The 13,881-nt window shown below is 42.1% G+C and overlaps 1 protein-coding gene across 4 annotated transcripts; it reads left to right on the plus strand.

Moving 5' to 3' along the window:
- VDAC3 (voltage dependent anion channel 3) lies at positions 1-13,402 on the plus strand. Of its 4 annotated transcripts, XM_042473199.1 has the most exons (11): positions 1-111; positions 3,926-4,047; positions 4,871-4,942; positions 5,961-6,010; positions 6,726-6,728; positions 8,871-9,023; positions 9,968-10,020; positions 10,318-10,545; positions 11,405-11,555; positions 12,102-12,159; positions 12,857-13,402. In XM_042473199.1, exons 2-11 carry the CDS (start codon positions 4,020-4,022, stop codon positions 12,946-12,948), a joined length of 888 nt encoding a protein of 295 aa, XP_042329133.1. In that variant the 5' UTR covers positions 1-111; positions 3,926-4,019; the 3' UTR covers positions 12,949-13,402. The 4 variants fall into 4 exon arrangements, with proteins under 4 accessions (XP_042329133.1, XP_042329134.1, XP_042329135.1 ...); XM_042473200.1 differs by lacking the exon at positions 6,726-6,728; XM_042473201.1 differs by lacking the exon at positions 3,926-4,047 and having other exon boundaries at positions 8-111.
- The last annotated feature ends 479 nt before the right edge of the window (positions 13,403-13,881 follow it).

The raw sequence follows: 13,881 nt of genomic DNA on the forward strand, positions 1-13,881 counted from the left end.
GGCGCAGCGTCCTCGAGGCGTTGCGCCTGCGCAGTGCGCCGAAACGGAGGCGAGGAGACCTTCAGCTTGACAAGGAGGGACGGACGCAGGCAGAGAGGCGCTCTTCCTGAGGTAAAGCCAGGCGGCCCTTGAGGGAAATAAACGGCTCCCGCCTCCGAGGCGCCGAAGCACAGCCTCCCCTGGCTCCCCTCAGCCTCCTCGCCCTGAGGCCGCGGGAGGCTCCCAGGAGACTGAAGGGCCTGGGCCCCGCTTTCTAAGGCTATGCAGCAGAGATAGTCCGTTTGGGTGGCTCCTCCCCTTGTCCTGCCTGGCAGGGCTGTTGTGAAGGAGGTTTCTCTCTTTCATTGAGTCTCAAAGGGGCTGCAAGGTCTCTTTACTTATCCTTATTGTTATTATTGCACCTAAATGCATCTGAGGAAGGGAAGCTCATGCTGCCAAGGTCTTTCTTTCAGGGACTTTAAAAGGTGCCGCAAGGTCTCTCTGCAGACTGTGGATGTAGAGACTAACAGGGCTATGTCTTTGAGTAGTCATAATAATAATAATAAAAGGCATCTGAGGAAGTAGACTGAAGTCTAGGGAAGCTCCTGCTGCTGCTGCTGGATTCTTTCAGTTAGTCTCAATGGTGCAACAAGATCTCTAAAACATAACTATATATCTATATATATATATATCTATATATACACACACACACACACACACACACACATATATATATATCTACATGTGCACTTGTCCCTCCCTCTTGGCCAGGGAGAGGGGCACAGGACCCCCGTGGATGTGGAAAAACCGCAAATAACAGAAACACCACATTTTAACCTGAGAGGAGACCTCTCTAGGCATCTCTGGGTCCTCCAGGGCAACTCTGTGGCCAACGTCCAACAGACACTGACCATAGAGTTTCACTGGAGGAGCTACAAAGGCCTAGCGGAGCGTTCTCTCTAGGAATCGCTACGTCTTTCAGTGCTTTCATTTTTAGTGAAAGTTGACCATAGAGTTGCTTTGGAGGAGGACCTAGATCTTCCCAGAGAGAACATATGAATCAAATCCGTGAATCATCAAAGCTGCAAATGGGGGGGTGGGATGAGTGTCTATATAAAGTATGTGTATACAGGCTTACAGTCTAAAAAGACATGGCCAAAGGTTCAGTGTATGGATGTTTGTTTGTTTGTTTGTTTGTTTTACTCTGTGTGACTCTGGAGAGGAGGCTCCAGCAAAGGTTTGGAGAAGCCAGAGGTCTTCTCTGTGACTACTGTTTGTCCTTCTGTTTTCAAATTGCTATTATTATTATTATTACATTTTATTTATAAAGCGCTGTACATAGAATGGATAAAACCGATAAGAATAATAAAACCTGCCAGCGGCGTACAATCTAAAAAATAACAGATGCAAATAACAGTAGATAGTAATACAAGCTAGAATAAAATAAGCAAACAGCAAGTTAAAAACATCAAATAACAGTATCCCCATCATGAAAAAAGCTGATATGATAGCTATGGACACACATCATCATTTAGTCCAGATGACAGTGAAGTTTCAGACATGAGCAAGTGGCCCATGAACCAAACACTGGAGCCAGGGCCCCATTGAATGCCATGGTGGCGTCTGAAAGGTCTTTCCCCCCGCCAATAATAAAGATGCGAATGCTCTTGGGACAATCGTGTATTGTCCAAAGAATTAGAGGCAGAGGATGAGAGAATGAATGGCCAGGCTTAACTTGGATCTGCCCTTCTCAGTGGGTCTGCAAGCTGTGGAAATAGCTGAATGGCCACCAATGAGTGGCAATGCTGGGCTAGAAGTGGGGCGTCTGGACTCCGGCTGCGTTGGTGCCAGGAATTGGAAAGGCTGGCTGCATGCAGACGGAGCCCTTCCCTTCCGTCCCGAGCAAACAGGCCCCTTCAGACATTATTATTGACCTGTCTTTTTCTGGAGGGGAGTACAGTCAGCCCTCCTTATCCATCGATTCTTTACCCATGGATTCAAACACCCATGGCTTGAATATATTGTATATATCCAGCTATAAGTCAGCCTCATGTATAAGTCCAGGGCAGGTTTGGGGGCCAAAACCCATGGATAAGTTGAAGGATGAAGCAAAGGAAAACAATGCCAAAGGACATACAAAATCCCAGCAGGTATAACTGTTTGTATTTAGACTCAAGGCTGGATGCATGAGAGAGTAGAGGGAGGTCAATGCTTCCAGGACAGATGATATATTCTTGCCTTTCATCAGATGATGGGCCCTTTTTCTATTAGAATTAAAGTACAGTACTTCCCTTGACCCATGGATAAGCCAACTCTAGGTTTTGGGGCCAAGTTTTGGACTTATACGTGAATGTACACACACACACACACTATATATATATATATGTATATGTATATGTATTCCAAATAGCAAAGCTTGATTTTGCCATTTTATATAAGGGACACCATTTTACTACACTGTTGTATTTAATAGGACTTGAGCACTGATTCTGGTATCCACAGGGAGTCCTAGAACGAAACCCCAGCGGATGGATGCCAAGGGCCTGCTGTAGCCGTAAGAGCAGATCCTGCTGTTCTTGGTGCAAAACTTCATTTCACTCTTAAAGTTCTGAACAAAGACTACTTCAGGTTGTTCCAGAATGTAGACAGAGCTACATGTATTATTACACTTGTGTTCAAAGAGAAAAAGGCTGTTCTGATGATACTAGAATAAGGGTCTCTTTACATATATCTGTCAAGAGACCCTTATTCTATGTGAATTATTTGGGGAACTGCTCTTGGAGATGGATTCCCTGGTGTCGGTGCTCATGGTAAAGTCATACATGAGCACATCGCCATCCGTAGGCACACATTGCTGCCATAGGATGCCTTCACCCAGGTGGGATTTTTAAAATTCAGAATCATATGGCAGATTGAATCAATAGTTTAAATTTAATTTAATTTAATAGTTAAATTAAAAGGTGGTGTATTCCACTGACTGCGTGTGTTAACAAAAACTACCCACCTTGTGCTGTCAAGACAGGGCAGGATATAGATCTTAAATGCAGATGCCGTGGGGTGATTTCCAAGAACATTATTAGCAAACAATGGCAGGCTGCAAGAATCCATGTTTAGAACCTGGCAATGCGCTGCTTTTGAAACTCCAAGGAAGCTCCTGTTTCAGACAGAAATAATTGGGATATGACTGTGTCTTTCTTCCACAAGTATATTATGAGCCTACATCTGAGAATCTATGCAATATCACTCAGGAGTAAGTATGTCCAGTTAAACTGATTTGAACTTCTAAGGTGATGGGGAAAGAATCAGGTTGAGTGGAGGAGTTTGGCTGACAGTCTGTTGAGAGTAGATCTGTTCAATCAACTGTTGGATAAGGCTACTCTAGTTACCATTAACACCAGGATTTAGACCAGTAGTTCTCAACCTGTGGGTCGCAACCCTTTTGGGGGTGAGACAACCCTTTCACAGGGGTCATATTTCTGATGGTCTTAGGAACCAAGACACCACAAATTTATGGTTGGGGGTCACCACAACATGAGAAACTATTAAAGGGTTGTGCCATTAGGAAGGTAGTGAACCACTGATTTAGACCTAAGGAAGGGTTGTATTGAGAAGTGGTGATTGACCCAGAATTGCTCAGGACCTTTGAGGTTGAGTGAGGACTTCAGCCTCGGTCTCTCCGGTCTTAAGTCATCAACACATTGGGGCATACATCATACTGGCACAGATATGTATAATTCCCTTTCATTTAGACCATGTTTTTATCATATTTCTAAGAATCCAAGCTGGGATCCATGGAACACATCTTTGAGAAAATTAAACATGTCTATTGAAGAGATATTAGTCGTTTCAGTCTATATTTTGAGCGGACAACTCTCTTTTGTTCAGTATGATATCCTGATACCTTCTCTATCTAATGATGCATGCATTTGCCCCCCATGTTTGACAGGTGTACATAAGAGCTAGAGGAGAGCCCTTCTGTAGGTTCACGTTGAGAAGTAAATGGTTTAGGAGCTAAATTGTGAAATAAGAAGTCTGCAACCATGTTCGGCTGTACTCCTAGAGCCCCAGGTATATATGTATTCTTATGGAAGTTCAGATGTTAAAGGTAAATTGTTAGAAGCTAAGTGTTCATTATCTAGCAGTTTTTCTGTATCCTGAATGAGAGATTTGCAAAGCTGCTTTTGCATTGACTTGTCTTCCAAGGTGCGACGTTGGAAGCTGCATGTGGCAAGAACAGATTTCTTGCAAGCAAAGTTCAGAAGAGTCCCTGCTAAGCTTTTGGGGGAGAACAGAGAAAGAAAGCTCAGTGGTGGCAAGATAGATTTCTTTCTCTAGAGTTTCAAAGAGCTTTTAAGAATTTCTCAGTAGAGCTAGTTTAGTTTCACCACTGAATTTGTTACTAAAGAAATTCTGTTTTAAAATTAAAAACACTTTCAGTGTGTAGAGTCAGGACTCTTGCAATAATGCTACTTCTCAAGAAAACAAACACACACAGGGCAACTGAGTTTGGCTTTGCTAAAGAAATACTTGTTTCCTGTAAATGGCCCATGAGGAAAAAGCCAAAATAATTGGGATCAAAGCCTTTCTATGGTTAATGGGGGAATTTCCTGACACAAAGGATCCATTCTGCTCTTGCTGGAACCATACACAAGTGAAAGAGGCCTTTGGGATAATGGATTTTGATTTACAAGCAGTATGTTGAAGTCCATTTTCACTGTTGGGAGTCTTTTGGGGGTCATTTTTGCCCCTCAAAAACACTTTGAAAATGTAGAGGAATATCACAGTTCTTCATGTGACATATTGTGGCTGCAAGTAAATTGCTCAAATGATGTACATCTCTGCAAGGCTTGCTTGAACTATTTCCAAATCTGTCCTGCTTTGCTTCTCGCAGACCCCATGGCTGTCCCACCTCCTTACTGTGACCTGGGGAAGTCTGCCAGGGACATATTCAACAAAGGATATGGTAAGTAGCGTAAGGGCCAGAAGCCCAACTGCACAATCTTCCCTTTTAGTTTTGTGTTGACTGTCCAGAAAAAGCTGCATCAGAGGCAGAAAAAGCAATGTTATTTCAAGAGCTCAGGGTTTTTTTAGGAAAGCTTCATAATTACAGCCAATCCAGTTTCCTTATTTTTATGAGCCTTCACTGTGATAAAGATTTATAAATCAGCATCCTCAATTCTTAGCTGTTTTAAACATGGCTTTTGGATAGGTTGAAATAAACTTGTGGCAGGTGTGCTTATCAACAGCTGCTCTCCGATAACCTTGGATTGGCTCCCACTCCCACTGACTGGGGCCAGTCAGTTTTCCTGCTGCTTCTTACAGCTTTTATGTCCTTATTCATTTTACTGGTTTTTCTTCCATAGAGCATCAGTCACATTGACCTGAAAGACATGGGCCAAAAAAAGTGGCTTCCGGCCATGTTGGAGGCATGCTTTTTGTACGACAGCAAAATGAGCTAAGACTAACTTTAAAAATTAAAGAACAAAACAGAGACTAGCTTGAAATGTTGTGTTGTTTCTCAGGTTTTATCAAGAGCTGTCCACAAACAGACATCCCCCATTAGTGAATGTGATAAGTTCTAGGGATTGTTCCTGTGTTGTACTTTGCAGGATCCCAGGTGCTTCTGAAGTGCAGCCTGACACAGATAAAAACTCACGTCTTGTTTGTCTGTTCATCATTTGTGGCTGTGGGACCATTATTTTCCCTGCACTGTACTTTAATAGTTCTTCAGATGCCTCTGAATGTAAACAGTGTGCCAGATGTGAGCACCCATTCATTCCCTGGATCAGATGAGGGACAGGGTTGTGGCAACCACAAATCCTGCCAAAAGCCAGCCCAAATCTGTGGCTCTCTGTTAAAAGGTTCCTTGAGCTATCCTTAAAGCTTCTCCAGCTTTCCTCTCTCTTTTCAAATTAGGCATACTATACATACAAGCCAACTATTCCAGTGTGAATAACAAACCTTTGTTCTGGCCATTTTAGGGTTTGGAATGGTCAAGTTAGAGTTGAAGACCAAGTCTTCCAGTGGAGTGGTAAGTAATGAGCGCTTTAAATAGTTGTAAGAGAATGCTTGGGTGAGATTGTAGTAACTCCATAGTGCTGAAGTAGTTGCTGTGAACACTTGACCTTTCATCATTTCTGCTTCCCTAAAAATTTTGAATGGAGAGCCCCAAAGGAGGCATCTGTTCATCCCTTTATGCAGCACTGACTGATATTTTTGAAGCTGTGCTCCTCTAGTGCTTGATATAGCACTGAGCAGATATTATATTTGGCAACAAACGCTTTTAGCCAGTGACAAGAGAACTGTCCCCTTGTCTGCCACAGTCAAGGTAATTAGAGTGGAAGAGGCAAGATGTATTTGCAGATGTGTAGATGACCAGCATGATGCAGTGATTTGAGTGTTGGACTATAGATCCGAAGACCAAGGTTCAAATCCCCACTTAGCCATGGATACCTCCTGGGTGACCTTCCGTAAGTCACACTCTCTCAGTCTCAGAGGAAGAGGAAGACAATTTCCTCTCTGAACAAAGCTTGCCAATAAAACCCTCACCTTAGCTCAGGAATTACTTGAAGACACACAGCATCAATAACAAAATGTTAAGTACTTATGGCATAAATCTAACTATCAGTGGAAGCAGGAGAATGGTTCTTTGGATTGGTCAGTCCTTAGTGATGAATTAATGGAGCTAACTTCTAACGTGTCTTCTCCCTTTCCATGCAACTCCGTTTTTTGGGATGTTTATTCAGCTGGTAAGAATGCAGTATACCTTTCACTTTGTGTTTTTAGAGTCTGTTCGCTTCACATGGTCTCTTCCCATTCTTCATCCATTTTGTAGTTTAGAATTGGTTACCAGGTGCTAAATGTCATGTTGCATATAATCCCACCACCCAACTGCATTTGCACTTGAAATGTCTGGAGGAAGAAGTACAAACAGGCACATGCCATTTTCACTAGTACCAGCTTTCAAAGGTGAAATTTGTGATAGCATCAAGTGAGGCTCAGTTCTTAATTTATAAAGTGTGTGTGTGTGTGGGGGGGGGATTATGTTGTTGGACTGCAAGTCCCAGCAGCCCTAACCAGGCTTGCCACTGGAATGCTGGAAGTTGCAGTCCAACAACATCTGGGCAGCCATGTAATTTCCTGCGGATAGATATTTCCACAAAATGTTGTATTTGGCATTGTAGGGGAAGTGCAGCAAGGCTTTTTGCATGAATCCATACTACATGGTGAGGAATCTCTGGTTTGGAATCCGGCTTCTTCAGAATATGTCTATATGAGAGTGTTAGCTTCTTTTTTAAAGATGTTAAAGATGCATCAAAATATCTACTCAGCATCTTTGAAAAGTTCAAGGTGCAAGCAGCCCTTGTAGAGGTTGCTTAAGGAGGGCAGTGACACTTTATTGCTCATTTTAACCCCTCATATCTCCCCTAGAATGTTATTTCTGGGAATGTGCTGCCATTTCATTTATCCACACTTCAGAATATAGTTGCCCCCCACCCCCCCTTTGCTAGCCCTGCCAAGTGGAATTCCCCCTGAAGGTTTTCCCCTCTTTCTGCCAAGGCTGAAGTTCTTTAAGTTGTTTTAGCTTTTCCTTTTGATCTGTCAGATGTCATGAAGGTTTGGAGATAGAGTGTCCTCCCAGCTGTATGTGGTCAGATCAAATATCAGATCAGATTTGGGGACTGATTTGGACTAGCAAAGCTAAAAGGAGTTTGGCACTTGGGTATATGGGCTTCAAGTGCAATCCAGCGGCACATGGCAGTTGTAAGATGGATAGTAGCACATACCTCAACTCTCACTTTACTCTCAAAGGAGGAGCTCTAATTCCAGCTGTCCAGAAAAAAACCTTCCTTTCTTATAATCTGATTGTATCAAAATAAGATTTCTTTTCCTCTCTCTCTTCTCTATGCCTGGCAAAGGAGGAGAGAAAAACAATCTATTTTATGTCTCTTGGCACCAACTTAACCTTTCAAATATGAGCTTTAAACTTTGTTTGTTTTAAATATTACAGAATTATCAGGCATGCCATATCTTTTGGCTGGGAGAAAGCTTCTTTTCACCTTGAATCGGTTTTCAGAACAAGAACTTAATTCCTTCTTTCTGTTCCCTGTTCCTTCTGTTTGTTGTTCGATTGTAAGGGGTTGCCAAGCAATTGTGCGTGTTAAATTGTACAGTGTCTAAGGCAATATTACATCTAGAGGCTAATCACGGCACAAAAATAACTTGGAAAGGTGACCATACTCACAGCCTCGTAATATAGGTTACAAAGTCAGTCAGTCAACAGTCAGTTTATAAATAGATGCTTGTCTAATAGCCCTTGGCAAACATGACTTGCCTGTAGTGGCCATAAAAGCTGAGAGAGTCCGTTTCTCTTACACTTAACATACTAGGAGAGTAGATATTGTTGTAGGCTAGTAAGACCGACTTGCAGGAATATCAATAGCTGAGGTGTATTATGCTTTACTCCTTCACCAGCCTCTGTGCCCATGAGCCTTTAGGTGAACTAATTTCTCTGTTCATGTGTGAAGGAGGTAGTGAGCAACATTTATGCAAAAGGATGTTTACATAGAGCCAGTCTTCCACTGAAGGAGGAAGTGAAGCTCTTGCACACTCATGGAGCAGAAGCCGCTGCGATCAATGAGGGTCTGTTCCCATGAAGATTGGGAAGCAGCTGGTTGATGATCTCAGCCCCTCTTGTGAGCAATCTCTGGTGCAAAATGGAGACACCAATCCCTAGTTTGGATAGTTAGCACTGTAAGATTACTTGACTAACTATTGCACAGTGATTGTAAGCCATGTTGTATATGGATGGAGCTATGCATGGTTTGCTTGAATTATATTAAAATTGTGAAAGGTGTTTTTTTGAAATCCAAATTATCCTGCCTTTACAGGAATTTACCACCAGTGGTTCCTCAAACACAGACACAGGCAAAGCTTCAGGCAGCCTAGAGACCAAATATAAATTCAAGGACTATGGCCTTACGTTTGCTCAGAAGTGGAACACTGACAACACTTTGGGGACAGAGATTACCATGGAGGATAAGGTAAGAAGGGTTGATTCATGACTCCAGCACACCGTGGAAATAGGAAGAATGCAAAAGGAGGCTCGTTTGCATTGGACAAGAATCAGTCAGTCATCTGAATTTAGTGGTTGGCAGTAAATCGTATGGGCCATGTTGTTTGGGCACTCACTTTCTTTCCTAGCGGTTAAGCTCAGTACTAGTATTAATTTATTTGAAATATTTATAAATTGAAGTTCTATTTAAATATACAACATAAAATATACCAAGAAAAAAAGCAAAAAGAGCTAGGGGCAAAAAACAACAGCAGCCCTGTAACATCAGACAGCAAAAGCACAGTTTATCTGAAGAACATATTTGGAAGGTTTCTTAAGTCTTTTCTTAAGTCTCACAAATGAAATTTGATATTTTGTAGATTTGCTGGGGGGGGGATTGCCCATAGATGGGTTACTACTACTGGAAATGTCTTTTACTCACTTATCCCCCATCTAATACAATTGAAAGTAGGGAGTATGAGTATTCTGGATAATTCTGAACTCCTATCAGATGTTGAAACTACTTTCTGACCCACTGAAAATAAGGCAACTGACTAAGACTGCATTTTTAAAATGTCATTTCAAGCTTAAACCAAGTATTTTCCAGGGGGCAGAATCAGTTGGATTACCGTATTTGAGCCCATGGTTATGACAGCCCTTGCATTTCATGCCATCTATGAAATTTCATTTCATAGCTGATCCTGGAGATAGGGACTATATATATATTGTCTATTGTTTTTCAAGATTGTAACGCTTGAAAACATATATATTAACTGGGATTCATTAGTATGTGTTATTTCTGCCATGATTCTCATAGAAAGAAAGATGGAGAACAAGAAGCATTGAGTAGAAATAGTTTCATTAGCACATATTTCTTGTATTTTGGGTTTTTTGAAAGATAACCTAAACAGTATTTTCTTTCTTCCACTTCAGTTGGCTGAAGGTCTGAAGTTGGGCTTTGAAACCATGTTTGTACCAAACACAGGGTAAGTATTCATCCCTTCTAAGAGGCCTTTGTGTTTGGTTTGCCTTATATACATTTCCTATCAGAAATACTATCACATGTTACCAACTCTTCTAGAGCCACTAGATATAGGAGTAAGGCTGACTTGAAACGAATGGCTTAAAATGATGATAGTTCATGATTTTATTCATATCATCAGGTTATCATTATTCCTACTCAGAGCATTTAGTAGAAAATAAGCAGTGTCAGAGGCCTATCTACTGCCGATTAGAATAAAGTAAAACCTCTTCCTTTTTCCCCACATCCCACCCTTTTCCAGGAAGAAGAGTGGAAAGTTGAAGACATCCTACAAACGAGAGTATATAAATCTAGGTTGTAATGTTGACATTGACCTCTCAGGACCAACCATCCATGGCTGGGCTGTATTGGGCTATGAAGGCTGGCTTGCTGGGTATCAGATGGCTTTTGACACAGCCAAGTCCAAGCTGTCACAGAATAATTTTGCACTGGGATACAAGGCAGCCGACTTCCAACTGCACACGAATGTGTAAGTACTGGTTTGAGCCCACACTGCATAGGCTAACTGGCCCCTTATTCTTGATGGGAGCTGACGTCAGGCTGAAGGATGGATAATGTCTAACCCTATAAATTGCCCTCCAGCAGTGGTTTCCTTTCTCCTTCCTCACTGCTTAAGGCTATTTTTAACGATGCAGCTATGTTTTCTACTGGAAAACTATACTTTGCAAATTGGAGAAGGCTTAAACGTGAAGAAATGAGAGTGTTTCTAGAAGTTGCAAAGTGCAGTAACAGCTGAGTAGATGAGGCTCTTTCCATCCTGAAGAAACTTGGGTCTTAGCCTTTGGGGATGCTGGGGCAATTTTTCAGGATTCAGCAGCTTTATTAAAAGGGAGAGATGTCTGCAGTTGTGCTACTTCTGTTACTGTCTTAAGTGTATTATTGGGAAAGGTTTAATGTTAGTGAAGGACAGAACATCATTTAGCCACTGGGCTAAAGCGACAGGTCTGGGTTTGGCAGCATTTGAGTGGGAGGTTTATCTGTGAAGCTCTTGTGCACCACAATGTCAGTGTTAGGAAATGGGCAGTGTAAATGTAATAAATTCAAGTCCCTTAGGGAAGTTCTTTTTACCCTTCTCTTAATCCTGTATGCAGATTAATATCTGCAAGGACACACTGTCACTTATATGTAGATGTTATGGCTGTAGTGCTTGTACCGCAATGAAAGAGTTTGAGGGGGAGAGGAGAATTTGTAGAGCATAGCAAAATATTCCAAACGGCTTTCAGTGAGGAATAGAACAAGAGGCAAACCCAAAGAAAAAGACCAGGAAGGGCAGAGCAGGGCAAGCAAGGCAGGTGGAACTGAATCTTCTTGTCATCTGTTACAAACAGGAACGATGGAACTGAGTTTGGTGGCTCGATCTATCAAAAAGTGAGTGACAAAGTCGAAACAGGTGTAAATCTTGCTTGGACTGCTGGCAGTAATAACACTCGGTTTGGTATTGCCACCAAGTACCAGCTGGATGATAACGCTTCTGTCTCGGTAAGAATTTTTTGCCATCTTCTGGTACATTAGAAGTTGTGCTTGAAATGGTTTTGTTGGGGTGTCACAGTAAATTATGCTTTAGCAAGATGAGGATAATAATAATAAGCCTACCCTCTTCCCATATTTGTTGCTGCGTGACTTCAGTCGTTTCTGACTTATGGCAAGAGGTTTTGGACAGGATGCAAAGGACAAGAAAAAAGCTCTCTGTAACCTGTCCAAAGAGACATATGTGTATGTCAGCCACTAACAGAATTCTGCCCCATCTTTATTTCCATCAAGTGAAGCTAGGCCACATTGCATGTTGTGGAAATTATTTACCCATGTAGGGTAATATAAATGTGATACCCTACACTCATTATACTTTGTACTTAGGGGCAATAACATTTCACCCAATATGTTGGGAGGAGGTCCACATAAGCATCTGCCCAGCCACTACAGCTTTGCTTCATCATTATGATGGCCAAGAAGTATAGACAGATCCTTTTCCCAGGGGAAAAAATGAAATCTCTTCTTCCATCGCATGCTCCTCTTATTTCTTTCCAGGCCAAAGTTAACAACGCCAGCCTCATTGGACTCGGCTACACTCATACCCTACGGCCTGGTATGTAGACGCTTGGATGTTTTCAACATAACATTTCCTTACTTTCATTGTATCTTGGCCTAGTGCAGAATGGCTGTATGCAACAGAAAAGGCGAACTGTAAGCAGATTTGGGAGAAATGGAATTGTGAAACTCCGATTTAAGTACAGAATCTCGAGGGTTTGTTTTAACAGCAGGTTTATAATTCTCAGGGCTGCAACTGTGTGTGCATTGTCTGACGAGTTCTCAAATGGATCAATGGGATTTCCAGTGAGTAGGTTGTCTGGCCATTGTGGAGAATGGTGCACACTGCCACAGTTGGTCAGTGATCAGGTCTAAAGAAAATCCTGCCCCAAAAGCAAAGAAAGGAAAGCAAATCTATGCCTAGAGCAGTGGTGGTTCCCAAACTTTGGTCCTCCAGATGTTTTGAACTTCAGCTCCCAGAATTCCTGGCTGGGACTTCTGGGAGTTGAAGTCCAAAACACCTGGAGGACCAAAGTTTGGGAATCATTGCTCTAGGCTGGGAAACCACTTACCTAGAACAGGAACTGGGGCAGTGTGTTACCAAAGTACAAAAGGTGCAATGAACAACAAATTCTTTTTTTGGCCATCTAACACTAATGTTTTGCACTAATGTTCCAGAGCTGTCTCCCAGCCCTGTCTGGAGTTGCTCCCTGACCCTTTTGATGGTGATCTGCTCTGTTCTCTCTTTTTGCCAGGTGTGAAGTTGAGTCTCTCAGCTCTGATTGATGGCAAGAATTTCAGTACTGGCAGCCATAAAATTGGGCTGGGATTTGAGCTCGAAGCTTAACATAAGTGTTGATGAAGTATTAGATCTTTATTTGGAAGATGAAGGAGAACGAAAACCCCTCCCACATGTTCTGGCCTTAAAACTCTTCTGTGAAACTTCAAAAAGCGTGAACTCGATATGATATTCTTCCAAAGAATTGTTGTAACCCCAACCACTGAAGTCTGGAGAGTGCAAACCCACCAGGAAAGGCAATACTTGAAGGCATGCATGGAAGTTGTAATGGTTGTCTACATTTCAGTTCAGTTCCTCAGTTTCTTTAAAATGTGTTCCTCAGAAGACAGCATAGCATCTGGTTAAAGGAAAAGAACCCCCCACCCCAAATCCATCTGTTACTACATCACATCCTGCATGTCCTACACCTCACGACCTTTTGTAAAACTGGTCTCTGTGCTGTAGTGAAAAAGCTTTGGTTTTGCATCAAAGTGGAAATAAATCAAATCACATTTGGAACCAATTCCCTTGTATTGCCTCTGTAGCATTAATGTATGTGTTTGGGACCAAGTCCTCAAAGAACCATCGCAACAGCGTTACATGTTTCCTTTAGAGTATGTGGAGCATCGTGGTTTGTTGCACAGATGCTACTAAAAGTTTTAAAACCATCAATCCATGAGCAAATGAAACGATGAACGTTTCACTTTCTCCAGCGGAAGGGAGTAAGCCAGGTGACTTAATAATTGTTTTCAACTGTATTTTTGGGAGGAGAGTTGTGTAAATAGCTGCTTCTATTTCACAACCATCGAGCACTTGATTCTGATGCGAGGGAATAATGGTGGTCTCATCTTCTGAAGAATTAGATTATGCTGCCCTATGTCTTGTTTCCTAGTACTAGTTAGTCCCTCTGAAGTCCGCAGATAAGAACTAAAATGCATACAAAGGCATTAGCTGGGCACCATCAGCCTTGGGACAAACAGTCTACCCCCAAAAGATACACTG

This window comes from Sceloporus undulatus, chromosome 6, assembly GCF_019175285.1.
Source record: "Sceloporus undulatus isolate JIND9_A2432 ecotype Alabama chromosome 6, SceUnd_v1.1, whole genome shotgun sequence".
Classification (NCBI taxonomy): Eukaryota; Metazoa; Chordata; class Lepidosauria; order Squamata; family Phrynosomatidae; genus Sceloporus; species Sceloporus undulatus.